The sequence below is a fragment of the Helobdella robusta genome (assembly GCF_000326865.2).
Source record: "Helobdella robusta unplaced genomic scaffold HELROscaffold_42, whole genome shotgun sequence".
Taxonomy (NCBI): Eukaryota; Metazoa; Annelida; class Clitellata; order Rhynchobdellida; family Glossiphoniidae; genus Helobdella; species Helobdella robusta.
The window spans coordinates 1528624-1545726 of NW_008704981.1; the positions used below are offsets into that span (position 1 = coordinate 1528624).

Below are 17103 nucleotides of genomic sequence, written 5' to 3' on the forward strand. Positions count from 1 at the left end.
TGGAACGAGTGTGTTTGTGTTCGGTGTGGTTGGAGTGGAGTTGTCCATGTCGACCATGTCAATATGGCTATGCACAATATGTTGTTTAGACATATGTGAATTTTTCAAGTGTTTGTTCATGTAGATTGTTATCCATTTCCAGTTTTATTTCCATGTAAAAAAAAACAGTTAATCGGTCTAATTTTTATACATCGAAATTTGTAAAACAGAAAGATATGCTATTCGCCCAACATTCGCCCAACATTCGCCCGTGTATAAACAGACAAACACATACTCAATTATGCATGTTGGATCTTTTGTTTATGCTAAACATACCAGTATAAAAAGAATATTGAAAACGCATAAGCACGCATTGGTCGCACAATTTGTATGGAACAAACACAAACATGCAAGTGTGTGTATGTGTGTATGTATGTGTGTGTGCTTGTGTGTGTGCGTGAGTGTGTAGGTAGGTATAAATGGATGAATGTACGCCAAAATAGATGTATGTATGTCATACATCGACATACATATGCAAGCATCATGCCACTGAATGTATTGTACACGAGTGTGTGCGTTGAGTCTGGCTGGCTGGAATTGTAAGGAGATGATGATTAGGATTGGATTGAGGAAACTGTAGTTGTTTCGAATTAGTTGATAATTCCTAATCTGCCTCGTTGTTGTCCCTTTAAATTATCAGTCTAAATTCGTCACGAAATTAACATTAGTTTATCAATTATATTGATCGAGTTAGTTTTGTGTAAAAATTGAATCTATCATTTCTTTCTTTTTTGATGTGCTGGCATAAATTTTTTTTTTGCAAAACTATTGTTAAATTTTTGATTGCTAAAGCACTTCGTGAAGATAAATTAATGTCTTAAATCGTTGACTGCTTAATATTGTTATTGGTTTAAAATCAAAATTATAGACAAAATAATTAAAAACTACTTAATCATTTTGCGCTTATAAAATCGAAATTCTGTAAATCTTATTTCTTGAAGATTAGTTAAAGGTACGTCTGAAATGTTTAAACCTATATATTTTCGTTGTATCATTCAATAGATTTTTCATCATTAATAAAAATAATAATATTAATAATAATAATACATGGCAAACGTCTGAGGCATGCAAATACATGAGAGACACTGCATCACACACTTTTGCATGTGATAGTTGGAATCTCTTGAATTCGAACAAGGACACTTTGTCAGCTTTGCCAGACACCTTAATCATTACGCCATCGTTACGCCTATTAATAATTCTTATGTAGAATAACCAAAATTATTATCATTCTTATTATCATCAGCTTAGTCACTATCATTATAATGTTATTTATGTGATAAGTTTTGTTGATATCCTATCGCCAACCTAGTATACTTCATTTTCATCAAAATTTTTATTATTATCATTGTTATTATTATTATTAAAGATGGCACTGCTCTTAGCGTTTTTTTATTTTGATTATTATCATATTAGAGATATCTCCTTTACCTATTTTCTGTCACTAATTCGACCTCGTCAAACTGTTTTCAATATGATCATAGTACTCATCTATGTGGTAATAATTCAACCCAAACATTGTAATACAACAGACGTGTATGCACCAAACTGAAAATATGCAAAAGGATACAAAGGCTAAAAATATACAAAAAGATACAATAATTCAATCCAAACATTGTAATACAAGAAACGTCTATACACCAAAAAGATAATATACAAAATGATACAAAGGCTAAAAATATACAAAAAGATACAATAATTCAATTCAAACTTTGTAATACGACAAACGTGTATACACCAAACCGAAAATATACAAGATGATACAAAGACAAACAAAAAAAAACATACAAATTATATTAAAAAACACTAATAGGCCACATGATAGGGGTGATTTAGAGCAGGAAATAAAGCATTACGTTTTGGGAAAAACAAATAACAACAACAACAACAATAATAATAATAATAATAATTATTATTATTATTATTATTATTATAACTATAATAATCATACCATTGACAGAAAACAAAACTATACACTTTGATTACTAAGAATTTCAAAATAAAGAACAAAATATGCAAAAAAAAACATTCTCAATTAAAATAAATTATCAGTATGAGAGAAATAGTGATGATACAGTTTCAGAGATTAAAACAATGATGTAAAAACAATAAACATTTTATAACAAAATTAAGCGTTTTGTTGCTTTTAAAAATATACAATACTCTACAAGACTAGTAGATGGCTCAAGACTTTGAGAGTTTAAAACGTTTGTTCAGTCCTGTAATGTGTGTGTGTGTGTGTGATACGTGGCTTTTGCTCATTGTGTCTGTCTGTGTGTGTGTGTCTGTCTGTTTGACTGTCTGTGTGAGTGTTTGTTGATAGCTCTAAAGCCAGTGCAGTCAGAAAGTGTGACCTTTAACGTTTTAACCTATAACCTTTTAAACGGAAATAAATGGAGACATGGCAACGATGAGAAGATAATGAAAATAATCAAATGTCATGACATGGTAGGTAACAAAGGCGATATTCATAATTAATGATATCTATGGTTAATGATATCTATGGCCAATGGTATCTATAATTAATGATAGTTATGACTAATGGTATCTATAATATATAATATATATGACTAATGATATCTATAATTAATGATATCTATAATTAATGTCATCTATAATTAATGATATCTATGACTAATGGTATCTATAATTAATGATATCTATGACTAAGATTATCTATAATTAATGATATCCATAAATAATGATACCACAGATATCAACAAACTTTAAAAAATGTGGCTAATAATAATATCATTTATAATGACAAACACGCCATTATAATGTAAAGGCATACGATACGTATTAGTGAAAATGACAGTATGGCGATAATAAAGTTAACAGAGAAATACATTGAAGAAAAATGTTCTCCAGCAGATCAAAATAATTCAAGAGTACATTGGGTGCAACTATCTAAGCGAAGAATGACGACCTGCAAAGTACTTCTACTAGATGGGACGGAGCTAGAAGTGCCAATTGAGGTTTTTGTTATTGATTTTATTAATTATATTACTATTCTTATTACTTATATTTATTAATATTATAATAAATTATATATTTTTATTTTATCTTGAAAACTTTTCAAGAAAAAAACGCTCGGCCAGGAGTTGATGGACAAAGTTTTCGAACATTTGAATTTGGTCGAAAGGGATTACTTTTCGTTATCGTACAGGGATGGCAACGATGTCAAAGTGGGTATTTTGAAATTTTGTATCGGGTATTTCTGTATATATAGTGTAATTTACGTTGTATTTTTTAAGATATTTAAATATTTGTGTCATTTTTGTTTAACATTTCTTTGCGTTGGTGGATTACTTGAAAGGTGTGTGTGTGTGGGTGGGTGGGTTTGTGTGTGTGTGTGTGTGTGTGCGCGCGCGCGCGAATGTATCACTTAATTTTTTTATAACAATCTAGTTTTGGATCAGCAAAACGAAACGAATTAACAAACAACTGAAAAGTAAGGATGATTATTTTTTAATGTTTATTAAAAAATTAATTTCTCAAAAATTTGCCAAATTATTTTGTAACTTTGGTTGAATTTTTCAATTTTGTGATTTAATCATAAAATTATAAGCATCAAACGCAACTGAAACTCTGTCACAAAAACACAAGTATAAAAATTTGATACAATTAAAAATCATGAAACGAGGGTTTAAGATTTTCGTTAATTTAATTTAATTTAGTTTAATTTTAATTTAACACATATTAAGATATTTGTGGAATCTTTATTCAACCAAAACGTGCAATCAACCCCTCGCTAGCTAACTAACTAATGATAGGATTTGGGTCAATCTGCTAGTTCTTAATTCGTTCCATGACATTTTTATCATCACGACTCAATGTTTCAATTCAAGGTTGTATACAAACCTAGATACCACCCGGTAACTTGACTGATTTTCTTAATTTACATTTGCTTATCAACTTTTCAAAACAAATTCACAGCCAGTAATTAAATCCGCCAACATTATTCTATAGATATTTAAAATTTAATCAATAATATGATTAATAATAAGTAAAATAGAAACATTTTTGACTTTAAAAATCAAATGAAAACTAGTGAAACTTTATTTTTACAAAAGATAAAAACAATAACCCGTTAACGTGAAAACTTCAAAAATCTCATTTCATTCCTTGTGTGACATACCTATTTTAGTTGTGGTTGTACGAGGCAAAAGCTATTTTCATATTTTCTCTATTACTCATTATTTTATTTTACTAAATTCTAACTCAATTATTTCAGATAGTTTTAAAACAAATAATAACTAAACTTATTTCTAAATAAACTCGGCAAAATTATATAACTTCATCAAAAGCCAGTGTAACAAATTGTTATGGAGAACGTATTTTCATTGAAACGCTTACATGATGAACATGATGAATGTAAAAAAAAAGATAATTAAATGAAAATATGAATTGTCTCTCTCCCTCTCACTCTCCCCCTTTCTCTCTCTTTTTTTCTCTCTGTGTGTGTCTGTGTGTCTGACTGTGTGTTTGTGTGTGTGTGTTTCGCAATGTTTTACTTGGCACTAGCCTGTGTACTTCTTTACACTAATAGAACTATTTATAAATCCATCATCACGTTTCTTATATCAATATTTTTTTTGTAATTATAACGATCATTTTAAAATGTAGTCATCACTGGATGTCACTGATGATGACGCCATCGTCAACGACATCATTACCACAATCATCTTCCCCATCATCATCATAACCAAAATCAACATCATCATCATCAAACCGTTATCATCTTCCTTCCTAATTAACACAGGCGATCCTTGCATGTGCGCTTTTGAGGTCAAGTTTTATCCACCGGATCCAATCGTATTGCAGGAAGATATAACTAGGTCGATGTTTGAATAAATTAATTAAAAATAATTATTGTGAATTATGAAAACTATTTAGATGATAATTACAAATTTAGATATCTCATTCTCGATTTCAAAAATTTATTCATTTTAAAATGTCTAAATGACATCGTTATATATTTTACTTCATCTAGATATCAGTTGTGTCTGCAGTTGAGAAGGGACATATTGACAGGAAAGTGAGTTGTCGCCATCATCATCTTCGTCGCCATCATCATCATCATCATCATTATTATAACTACCATCATCATCAAGGTTGATATTAGTGTCATTCCTGGCTTTAGCATTCAAGTTGTTTTTTTTTTGCAAATTTCCAATATCATTTTAATGGCCAATAAATTTTTCTCATAAATGTAATCATCAACAACACCATCCCAACAGTTCAGTCTAATCGATACATTTACTATCATTTATCATCATTACTTTATTGTATTATTATTATTATTATTATTATTATTATTATTAATATTATTATTATTATTATTATTATTATTATTATTATTCGTTTAGTTTTGTGACCGATACATTGTAAAGCTGCCTATGAATGCTCTGTTGCTGTATCAATTAGTTCGGGCCAATCTTTTTTTCAATAGTACTCTCATTATGTAGTTATCAAAATAATTTTCCGTATTTTAGTTCGTATTTTGTCAGATTTTATGGTCATCTGTGTGTAATAAATTTTCTGGGTTGTTATGACCGTTACCAATTTTTTATTGTCAGAATTAAAAGCATCATTTTCATCATCAGTGTATCACAATTATAGTCATCATCACAATCCCTTCATCATTCCCGTGATTTTATCATTTTGGACATCAATGATATTCAACGTTATTGAAATAATTCTTCCCAGTCTTAAGAACTCATAAATGTTTAATCGTCTTCAAACATCATTGTCATCATCTTCACCATCTTCACTATCTTCAAACCTTATCATTGTCATCATCTTCATCATCATCGAGCCTCATCATTGCCATCATCTTCATCATCATAAAATATCATCAAAAAACATCATAAGTGTCATCATCAGACATCGTCATCGTCAATCATCATCACTTTCGTAAAACATCATCACTGTCATCACCTTCATCATTTTCTTCATCACCCTAGACTTCCATGCTCATTCGTCACCCATGCCCTACTCGGCTCCTACACGGTCCAATCAGAACTCGGAGACTACACCCCAGAGGAACACGGCAGGGGCATTGATTACATCAAGGACATCAGGTTCGCCCCCAACCAAAACGATGAACTACTTGAGAAAATAGCTGAACTCCATCGCACGCATAAGTGAGCCTTTTGATTAAAATATTCTCTTACCAAATTAAGTTAATTTTTTATTCACTCTATTTATAGCTATATCTACATTTTAGCGTATAGTTTAATTCAGTTAAACTTAATAAGTTATTTTGTCTTATTTTCGTTGCATCTAAATTTTAACAGATTTATTTTTTTTTAATTTACCAAAAAATTGAACCACCGAAAACCAGAGGACAGACACCAGCTGACTCGGAGCTGAGGTACCTGGAGAACGCAAAGAAACTAGCCATGTACGGCATGGACCTTCACCAGGCCAAGGATTCAGAGGGAGTGGAAATCTTGTTGGGGGTGTGCGCCAGTGGTCTGGTAGTCTACAGGGATCGACTGAGGATCAACAGATTTGCCTGGGGGAAGATCCAGAAAATTTCTTATAAAAGAAATAACTTTTATATAAAGCTGAGACCTGGAGAGGTGTGTTTGCTGGTTAAATGTTGGGCCTAGATAGATTTAAAGTTTAATTATTCAATTAATCAAATAATAAAAGGCTTATATTTTATAAGCCTTTTATTATTCGAAATCTGAAAATACAATTAATTGCGATTTGAATATCAGATTTTGTGTAACTTTCATTAATTAATTTATAAAACAATTATAAATAGTTTCAAACTTCGCAATTCCGTAGTTCGAACAGATTGACAATACCATTGGCTTCAAACTGCCAAACCATCAGATGGCCAAACGACTTTGGAGAACTGCTGTTGAACATCACACATTTTTCAGGTTTGTGTTTTTTCCCATCTGTTATTTTAAATTAATTTCTAAATAAATTTGGAAAATAAAATTTAAGTTTAATTAAAGTCGTTTCAGCTTTTATGGTTTCAACTATTTGTATTCTATTTGCTAAAACTCTATAGATAATAAAAATTTTCAAGTTTAAAATTTTTAATTTTTTATTTTGCGTAACAAGAACTTCATTACTTTTTATTTTCTGTTCATGAATACATTAACATCTCATTATATTATCGATCGACAATGCGATAGGCTAAGAGAACCTGATCCAGCACCGCAAGGAGTTCTGAATAAATTAGGTTAGCCAATTAAATAAGACTTATTTATTCATGAATAAATTAGGTTATGAAATGAAATTTGACTAAGTTATTCATGAATAAATTATGTTAGCCAATTAATAATTGTGAATAAATTAAATAAACCAAAGATTATTGATTGATTCTTTGTGAAAAAATTAATATGGCTAATTAAGTTGAATTAAGCTTTAATTTTTCACTAATAATGTGAGTAAACTAATTAAAATTAATTGATCCGTTTTCAAATTAAATTGAATTATTTATTTATAAATTAAATTTACATTATTTTTTATAAATAAATTTAAGTAGCCAGTAACATTAAAGTGATTTAATCACACAAGAGTAAGGTAGGTTATCAATCAAATTTATACAAATCATTTTTAAACAAACTGACTGAGCCAGTCTGATCGAACTATACTCTTTACAAACAAATCAAAACAAAAACTTGAATAAAATTAATCACCATCATCACAATAATCATCATCATCGTCGTCACCATCATCATCACAAAGGGTCAGGGTTTCAGTACGAGGGCAGAACGGAGTACCAGATAAGACAGGCCACATCCCTTGTGGACAGGCCCGCACCCTGTTTTGACAGAAGTGGCAAGAAGAGGGTTGTCGGTTCTAGAAGCATCGATGGTGGTCAGTCATGATGATGATGATGTTGAGTAGGAAAATGGTGATGATGATGATGAGTAGGAAGATGGTAGTGGTGGTGGGGATGATGATGATGATGATGTTAATGATGATGAAGTTGAGTATGATTCGGGTAGAAATTATGATGATAAAGAAGATAATCATGTCACGCCATGTTTGTATTCCACGGATATCTCTAGCCAATGATATCTCTTTAACGATCCATTTCCTATATCAACTCATGGAATATCATTCCCATCTTCTCTATACATGGAATATTCACGTTCTTTGTGAGTGTTCTTCCGGGTTACCCATTTCCTTACAGAACGATGATGATTGGGATGGGGATTATTATGTTGCTATCATCACTGCCGTTTCCAAGATTATTAACTAAAATTTATAATTTATCTGAGCAGTCAATCATTAGTGACAATTGCAAACATTACCATCATAGCCATTATTGCAATCTTACCATCACCAACATCATCACCATCATCATCAACATCATCACCATCATCATCAACATCATCAACATCATCATCACCATCAACACCATCATCACCATTATCATTATCAACATCATTATCAACATCATCATCATCAACATCACTATCACCAATATCATCTTTATCATAATCATCATCATCAACATCATCATCAACATCCCCAACAGCAGTGCCAATGAATGGCGACAAGTCTGGTGGAGGTGGGGCGGGGGCGGTAGATGCTTCGACGTTGGAGATGAGAGGGAAGCATCCTAACAAGAGCGCCTCGTCGAATGTTCCATTTGCCAGTGGTGAGGAGGAGAGGATGATGATGGCGCAGGATGGAAAGAGTCAACAGGTTTTGATGATGATGACGAAGATGATGAAGACGATGATGATGATGATGACGACGATGATGAAGACGATGATGATGATAATGACGACGATGAAGATGATGACGATGATGATGATGATGAAAATTTTGACGACGATGATGATGTTGATCATGATGATAAAACGACATGAAACAAAAATCAATCTCAACGACCAGAACAAAACAGCAATCAGACCACCTAGAGACCACTAACCCAACATCAGCGGAACAAATCAATTTAACAACCTTGACATTTTACCAACTTAGCGACAGCCAGCATCAGGGCAACAATCGGCAACTGTTCCCCCAACCCCTCCTCCATCAGCAGCAGCAGCAACCACACCAACGTTCAGAAGCGTGAACGATGGCTCGATGAACGCCGATAGTAACGAAGACACACTCTCTGTTGATCAGACGAAAATGATGGTGACTGCAAAGAAAGCCGTGATCGTCAGCGCTAGGCCGGAATCCACTGTTCTTCATAAAAATGTTGGTAGTTGGTTGAGAATGTGGTGGCGGTAGTTGACACTCTACTACTGTTTGCAGTCGCTGCTGCTACTACTACTACTATTAACTTTAGGCCTACTATAATTATTATTTTTACAAATTTCACACGCAAACTCAACAATAGGAGTTCGTTTACGATGTGGATTCTCAGGAAATAACGAAAGATGAACATAACAACACCGTCATTAAAACCACCAAGACGACGACCACCAGAGACAACCCACCACAGCCGCTACCAGGCAGGCCACTGTCGACTGGTGAACAAACTTTTACTCACACCACTACCATTACTGAGGTGGGTGGGTGTTTGTGGCGACAGCAAATAAGTGGCGTGTTGTGACGACGAAGACGTTGAAGCTGATGACAATGATGACGACAATGACGATGACGACAACGATGGTGATGACGACCGTGGAAAAGATGACGATGAAGATGGTGCTGACGATGACATCATCGTAAAGTAACACCTTTCCACCAACAGCAAGTTTTAACACCCAACGGAGATATCTTAGAATCCAACGAACGCGTCTTCACCACTGTGACCAGCTGTGAGGAAGGAGTCGATTACGATAATGTACCAACTTTTATTTTTCAAAATCAATTTAATATTCAATTAGTTTACTAAATTTAATTAATTAATTTTTGATATAAAATTCAAAAATATTCTAAATTAGTTTACTATATTTAATTTTTTTAATTCTTTTCAGATGTGTTTAAGAAATACACACATAGTATGTTATTACATACACGCGAATCTACGCACATCACATGTCGCATGTGAATAGCGGGTATCTCTCTGCATTTGAACCAGGTCACGGCAGTAGCAGTGCCAGACACCTTAATCATTGCGCCACAAATAAGTAATAAATCATAATGATGAAATTACACATTTCAAGGCCCTGGCGGAGGCTATTCAGTCTGTGACGGATATGGATTCGAATCTGCGCGTCGAAAAGATTGACATTGAAGCGGCCAAGAAATCCATGCAATCCAGTGTCGATAGGAATTAAAGAGGAGTCTGACGATGGTGGTGATGATGAGGACGACGATGACAATGATGTCGACGATTATGATAATTACGATGATGACGATGGTGATTATGATGATTTTGGATGATGATGATGATGACGACGACGATGATGACAATGATGATGATCATGATTTTGATTATGATGGCCAAAGTAAAGATGATTGTTAAATTGAAAAAAATTATGATGGTGAAAGTGATGATGGTGGTGGTGGTGGTTGTTGTGGTGATGGTGATGACGACGATGATGGCCATAGTGATGGTGATGATGAATCCAAAGGTAATTGTAACGATGATTATGACGTTGTTACAAAGTATTTTTGTGTTAATTGTTAATATATTTAAACGAATATTACTTAATGTCTGCTAACCCTAATTCAAAATCTATAAAACATTTTTCATAAAAAACCATTAAAATTAATTGTACAAATTCCCTTTGGTTAAGAAAAACGAATTTATCTTAAATTATTTTTATTTTTAAATATTGTCGTAAGATTGAGTTAGGCATTGTTAGCAACTAAAGTGTGATGCGGCAAAACATAAAATTGAGGATATTAATAAACCTAAACCTTGTTATCTATGGGAAAATTGTTTTTTAATGAATTTTCACTCTAAATACTTCTTATTAAAAGTATCGTGATGTGACAAAATTTTTATAAAGTTCACTTATGTCATGTCGGTGTATCTATGTGTTTTTGTTTGTTTGTGTGTGTGTGTGTGTGTGTGTGTGTGTGTGTGTGTGTGTGTGTGTGTGTGTGTGTGTGTGTTTTGAAATGTGTGTCTTTCTGTATTTTTTGTATGCATAAGTTTGTAATATATAAAATGAATTTTCATAGGTTCATCTTACTCACCAAGTTCATTAGCTGTAGTTGAGACTGGAGTTAAGTTTATTTCCAAGCTTGAAAACTGTGTTGCATTTTTTGTTATTTTAAATCTTGGAGATAGAAATAGAAATTAATTTACTATGAGGGCACGTTCAAATACAAACTCAGTAGAGACGAAAACGCGTTTTAAAATTAGATCTACGTCTCCAACTTTTACGTTAAAACTGCGTAATAAAAGTAATGAATTGAGGTCAAATAATTTTTATCATTATGAAATTGACATCATTATAATCATCATTACCATTTTTCATAATTTTAATATAATTTGAAAAGCCCAAACAAACACCTTGTTCGTCAAAACGTTGCATGCAAATCACAGGTATGTTCTCGTGTTAGCACACACGTAAATATAAAACAAACAAAACACAGGATACAAAAAACCATACATACAAACATTCGCATACAACCAAACACACCTACACACACACGCACCACACACGCATGTACACACACACACAAGCTTGTTGTATATACTGTTACATCTCAATAAACTTTCTTTCCATTTGTTCATATTGGCCTTTTATTTATTTTATTCTAATTCTTATTTTCTTTTCGGCTTGCTATCTCCGAACACTATTTATATTTTTAATGATACTAACTTGCTTTACACATTTTCCAGCATCATAAAAACACTTTATTTTTATTACTAATATTTTTCATTTTTTAAAGAAAATAGATAATAATGTACTAAATAACATTTTATCGTTCTTTCTTACTAATATGAATGTTATCAGCGCGTTAAAATGTCATTGGCTTATAGCTTAATATATAACTGTCAATAGCATTGATGTAATAAACAATGTTTTGTGCTATAATTGACCAATTTTAGTTTTTTACTTAGACAACTTGTTCGATATTTAAAAAGATACTGAAACAGCCAATCGATGTGGTATTTAATCAATCAACTTGATTGTAGAACGTCATTTCCGTTTAGTTCAACAACGCTCCTCAATGAACTTCGCAGACAGATGGGTTTTGAGATTTGCTCTGAAATTGCTCTAAGTGATGGAGAATTAGTCAGGGAAAAATGAATAGAGTTCTAGAGAAACAAGAGAAAAATAAAATCCAGAATGTTTAACGGAAATTCAGAAAATTTGCGAACGTGAAGACGACCGTAGATAGACCAGGATGTTTTAGATTTAAAATATCTGATCTAAGGACTAAGTCAGCTCGAGGTTTGTAGTTCAATCAGCAGTTAAAAATCGAAAAATGAATTAATTTTCAAATTTTTACGTCGATTCGTCAAATCTTACTGCTATTGAATTAATATCGACATAACTATTTTATTAAAAACTATTAATTAGTTAGTTGTTTTTGTCTAACTTATCATTCTTCCATTAATCATTCTTTGAAAACATGATTGTCATTGAAAATTATTTTTAAAATAATGATATCCTTATATTTTTGTCAAAAAATCGTTTTTTCGATGTTGCTTATTTGCCGTTTTTAACGTTCAGAAGCTAGTCATAAAAACATTTAATTAATAATTTATTAACTAATTATTTAATTAATGATTTTGAATTAACGATTTTCAAAATTTAACCTATTGACAAAAGAGTTTCATATATTTATATATAAATATTAGAATTTAATAATGGTTTTTAGTGACGATTGTATCTTTAAATTTATGTTACTTTATTCAATGCTTTTGAAAATTGTCGTTAAGTTTGTTAAAATTGTTGTTTGTGTTTGAAAAGATTTTACATTTACATTTAATTTATTTCAGTTTTATTGCTACCATAATTATCATTATGTATCAAGTAATTGTTGAAAAAATATTGGAAATTTAATAGTCAGTCCTATGTGTTGAATGATCTGAAATTTTTTCTCTTCAATTTATTATCTACATTATCACAAAATAGTCAACTATTTCGGAATCTTATTGCGAAACCAAAGCGAAACTCTGACTCTAAAAAATGTTATTTCCAAACAACAATTTAGAAAAATTCTAAAAAAAATCTACTATTCAAATAACAATATTTCGAAACGATACCATTTAAATAACAATTATAGGAGATTATTTTGTTTAAATTTCTGACAAATTTAAAATCCCAACGGCAATGTTTGAATGTCAGGGTATAATAAAATCATAATTAAATCCGTTCTTTTCTAACAGTGCGAGTGTTTTAATAGCGTGATTGGAGATGGCCATAGTGACGGAGTTAGTAACGTTGATAAAGATGAACAAACACACACACAAACACACACACATACACAAACACACACACACACACAAACATACACACACAAACACGCATACATCCATACAGGCACATGATTGTATATTACGTAACGGCATTGAATAATGATAGTACAAGATTAAGCGCCGTCAATTGCAGCGGCTACACTTTAAAAGTTGCTAATTGTTTGTGATGTGGATAATTGTTTTTCTTCTACTTCTTCTTCTTTTTCTTCTTCTTGTTCTTATTATTATTATTATTAAAATTATTATTATTATTATCATTATAGGATTTTATTTTCAGGTGTATTATATGTTTTTAGGGATGGTGATATTTAAAGATTTTACGAAATTTATAACCAAGTTTCATGGTAGCGTTTATTACCTTATCAAATTTTCAAGTTTCCCTATCTTGAAAAAATACTTTAATCAATACGTGTAAGCAACAATAAAAATAAACATAAAAAAATAAACATTATTTGAAATATAAACAAAATAAACTGTTTGTAAACCTACCACACAGATAGAGAGAGAGAGAGAGAGAGAGAGAGCGGGGAAGAAAAAAAAAAAGAAAGGAGAGAGACAATCACACATAGACACACACACACACACGCACACGCACACGCACACACACACACACACAGCCATAACACTTTATGAAATTTCGAAATTTCTCAGCGGCTATACAGTATACACACATACACGCAGACATACACACAAACATACCTATAAATTATATACACTGTTTTAAAGTTAATAAGCTTATAAACTTAACTTTGATCTCGATGATGATTGCTTTGGCTTTAGTGACGATGAAATGATATTGTATATTGAAAATGATTAGTATATTAAAAATAGCTGATGTAGTCATTTGAATGGTGTGTAAGGTGGTATAAAGATGAAGTGTAAACACACGCGCACACATACACACACAAACCCACCTACACACATACACACACACACACACATTCACACACACAAACAAACACATGTTTTGGCATGATCATACACATGACAACGGTGTTAACAAGATTGTGCAACAGCTTATCATCAAGCTGTTGGTTCTGCAGTCTTTAGGTATATAACCCAAAATTTTGGTGGTAGCAATTTCATATTTCCGTATTTATTTCTTATTGTCGAAATGGATATGATAATTTGAAAGCTAGCAACATCAATTATAGAGCATGGAATAGGTTGTTAAACAGTTAAATTGACTAAAATTCTTTTAAATCTGGTTTTTTTGTTTTGTTTTTTTTGTATTTATTTCTGAATAACGCAACACAACGGATTATGACCATCGTCAAGTTGTAACTCGACAAAAAGGTTACAACAACATTGCAAGTTAAACAACAACCTCATTCGCGAACATGGACGATAAAATTATCAATAGCATCAACAAAAAAAACCGCAACGTCATAAACAACAACATCAACATCAACATTAACAACATCCTAAGCAGCAACAACAACGACGACGACGACGACGACGCCGTAAAATACATCAACAACGACATCAACTCGAGCGACATCGTCAACAATGACAACAACTCCAACAACATTAACAACTGCTTTAAAGTGAACAACAACAATGACGTCAACAAGAACGATGCTCTAGACAACGAGATTTTTGCAAGGCCACCCTTCAAGAACAGCTACTCAAACAACAACATAAACATCGGAGATACTAATGTATATGATGAAATTAAAAGCATTTCTACTGTAAACAATGATCAAATCTCTATCAATGACTTTACAAACTCGAATCACGTACAACAACCGCAGTTAAAACAACAACAAATGCTGCAGCAGCAGCAACTACAACAGCTACAACAACATCTACCTCGCTATCAAAATCAGCTAAAGTCGGATAGCCAGCAAAACATATGCTACAAAACCAACAATTATAACTACGATGATTTGGATGGGAATAATTTAGATGATTTTGGCCAAAACATTAATTATTATAGCAACAACAACAACAACAACAGCAACAGCATCTGGTCTAGCAACTACATTTACAACGACGAAAATATTTCAAACAATTATAACAGCACGATGAACAACCGGCATCATGGATTTCAGAGTTTGAACGTTTACGATAGGAATTATTATAATTCTTCTTACTCTTCCTATCAGCAAAGACTAAAAATGCAAAATTATCAACAAAATTATTTTCAAAGTTATCATCCTTACTGTCTGCACAGCACTTACCAACAAGAACAAAATCAACAACAACAAAAACATCATTATGGTCACCGATATTATCGAGATAATGAATCAGATACGCAAAAATTTTTCATAAAACCATCAACAATTCAACCATCCTCTTTATCATCATCGTCATGTTTGTCGTCATTCGCAAAACCATCTTCACCATCATCAACGCCGTCATTTTCGTCGAGTTATCAGATTTTGACGTCATCATCGACATCTTTCAACCAATCATCGTCGTCTTCAGCATACTCACCTTCAACAAAATATAATGAATTTTCATTAACTTTTAAGGCATCTTCATTCCTTAAACCATCTTCATCTATAGAAGAATCACATTTACCACAGCTTCCATCATCACCTAGGTCCTCATCTGGATCTTCTACTTCGTTTCCATCACCATTCCCAACTCCAACCTCATTATTATCTTTATCATCACCATCAACATCATTTTTATCATCATCATCGTCATTATCATTTTCATCAAAGCAACCATCGCCGCCGTTATCGCCAGCCACAGCAGCCGCTTCATCGTCGACATCGTCCTATTTCCAAAACAACAAACGATCGATATTTAGTAATTACCAGTTGGAAAAATTGGAAGAGAGATTTTTGAAGCAAAGTTTTTTGAGTAGAGAGGAGAGGGTTGAGTTTGCTGATGTTGTCGGACTGACTGAGAGGCAGGTTTTGATTTGGTTTCAAAATCGAAGGTAATGTTTGTTTGTGTGTGTGTGTGTTTGAATGTTTGTGTGGCGTGTGTGCGTGTCAGTGTGTGTTTATTTGTTTGTGTGGTATACGTGTGTGTTTGTTTGTTTGTGTGTGTGGTCTGTGTGTGTGGAGGCGTCTGTGTTTCGAAGATTTTAATTTTTATTTACAATCACAATTAGTCAACATAACTGAAATTTATTTTGCATGCTTTGATTTATATTTGATTTTCATAGAAGTTATACAACGAAAAAATACTACTTTGTCCATCTTATATATTCAGCACGATATTCAAATACTGTACAGTTAAAAAGTAACATTACATTAACTATTTTTATTGGACGAGTTAATTAATTAAATAATAATCTATTTATTCATTTATTTAATTACAAGTTTCTTCACTCACTCATGCAGAAGCCGTTTGAAGAAGCGAGGACCAAATGACAAAGCCTTCCACGTGAAACAAGATCAGAGGGTGAGGATACAAGAACAAATGAACTTTAACTTCTCAGAAACACGGATTTGATCCCTCTCAGGCCGGGAATTTTGTTTTTTGGAAAAATTATTGAAAGATTTATTTAAAAACAAACAATGTTGATTTTGATGATGTTTAAATGTTTGAGTTGAGAGAAATACAAATTTTAAAAGATGTGACGGGTAGTGTAATTTCATGTAATAAAAAGAAAGGCATTCTATAAAAATTTCTTTATAAAGAGTTTTTGCTTGAAAGATGTCCATCGAATAAAATATCATGTACCAAAAGAATAAGCCTAGCGATTTATTTTTTTTTTCTTAGAACATGTTTCACTTGTGCTCCCACCCATTCAATCTTTTGCTTTTATTTTCTTTTTT

The 17103-nt window shown here is 32.2% G+C and overlaps 2 protein-coding genes across 2 annotated transcripts; both read left to right on the top strand.

Annotated features, from left to right (window-relative positions):
• Nucleotides 1-2858: 2858 nt before the first annotated feature.
• Nucleotides 2859-9534, top strand: HELRODRAFT_114027 (hypothetical protein; the record flags this gene model as incomplete). Its single annotated transcript, XM_009025624.1, has 12 exons — nt 2859-3017; nt 3123-3227; nt 3451-3493; nt 4805-4880; nt 5036-5080; nt 6009-6188; nt 6389-6629; nt 6841-6958; nt 7756-7887; nt 8555-8724; nt 9007-9228; nt 9371-9534. Coding segments are annotated over 12 exons (1653 nt in total), but the record flags the coding sequence as incomplete, so codon positions are not given.
• A 6564-nt stretch (nt 9535-16098) lies between these two features.
• Nucleotides 16099-16260, top strand: HELRODRAFT_84858 (hypothetical protein; the record flags this gene model as incomplete). The annotated part of the gene is made up of 1 exon (XM_009025465.1): nt 16099-16260. A coding segment is annotated over one exon (162 nt), but the record flags the coding sequence as incomplete, so codon positions are not given.
• Between the last annotated feature and the right edge of the window lie 843 nt (nt 16261-17103).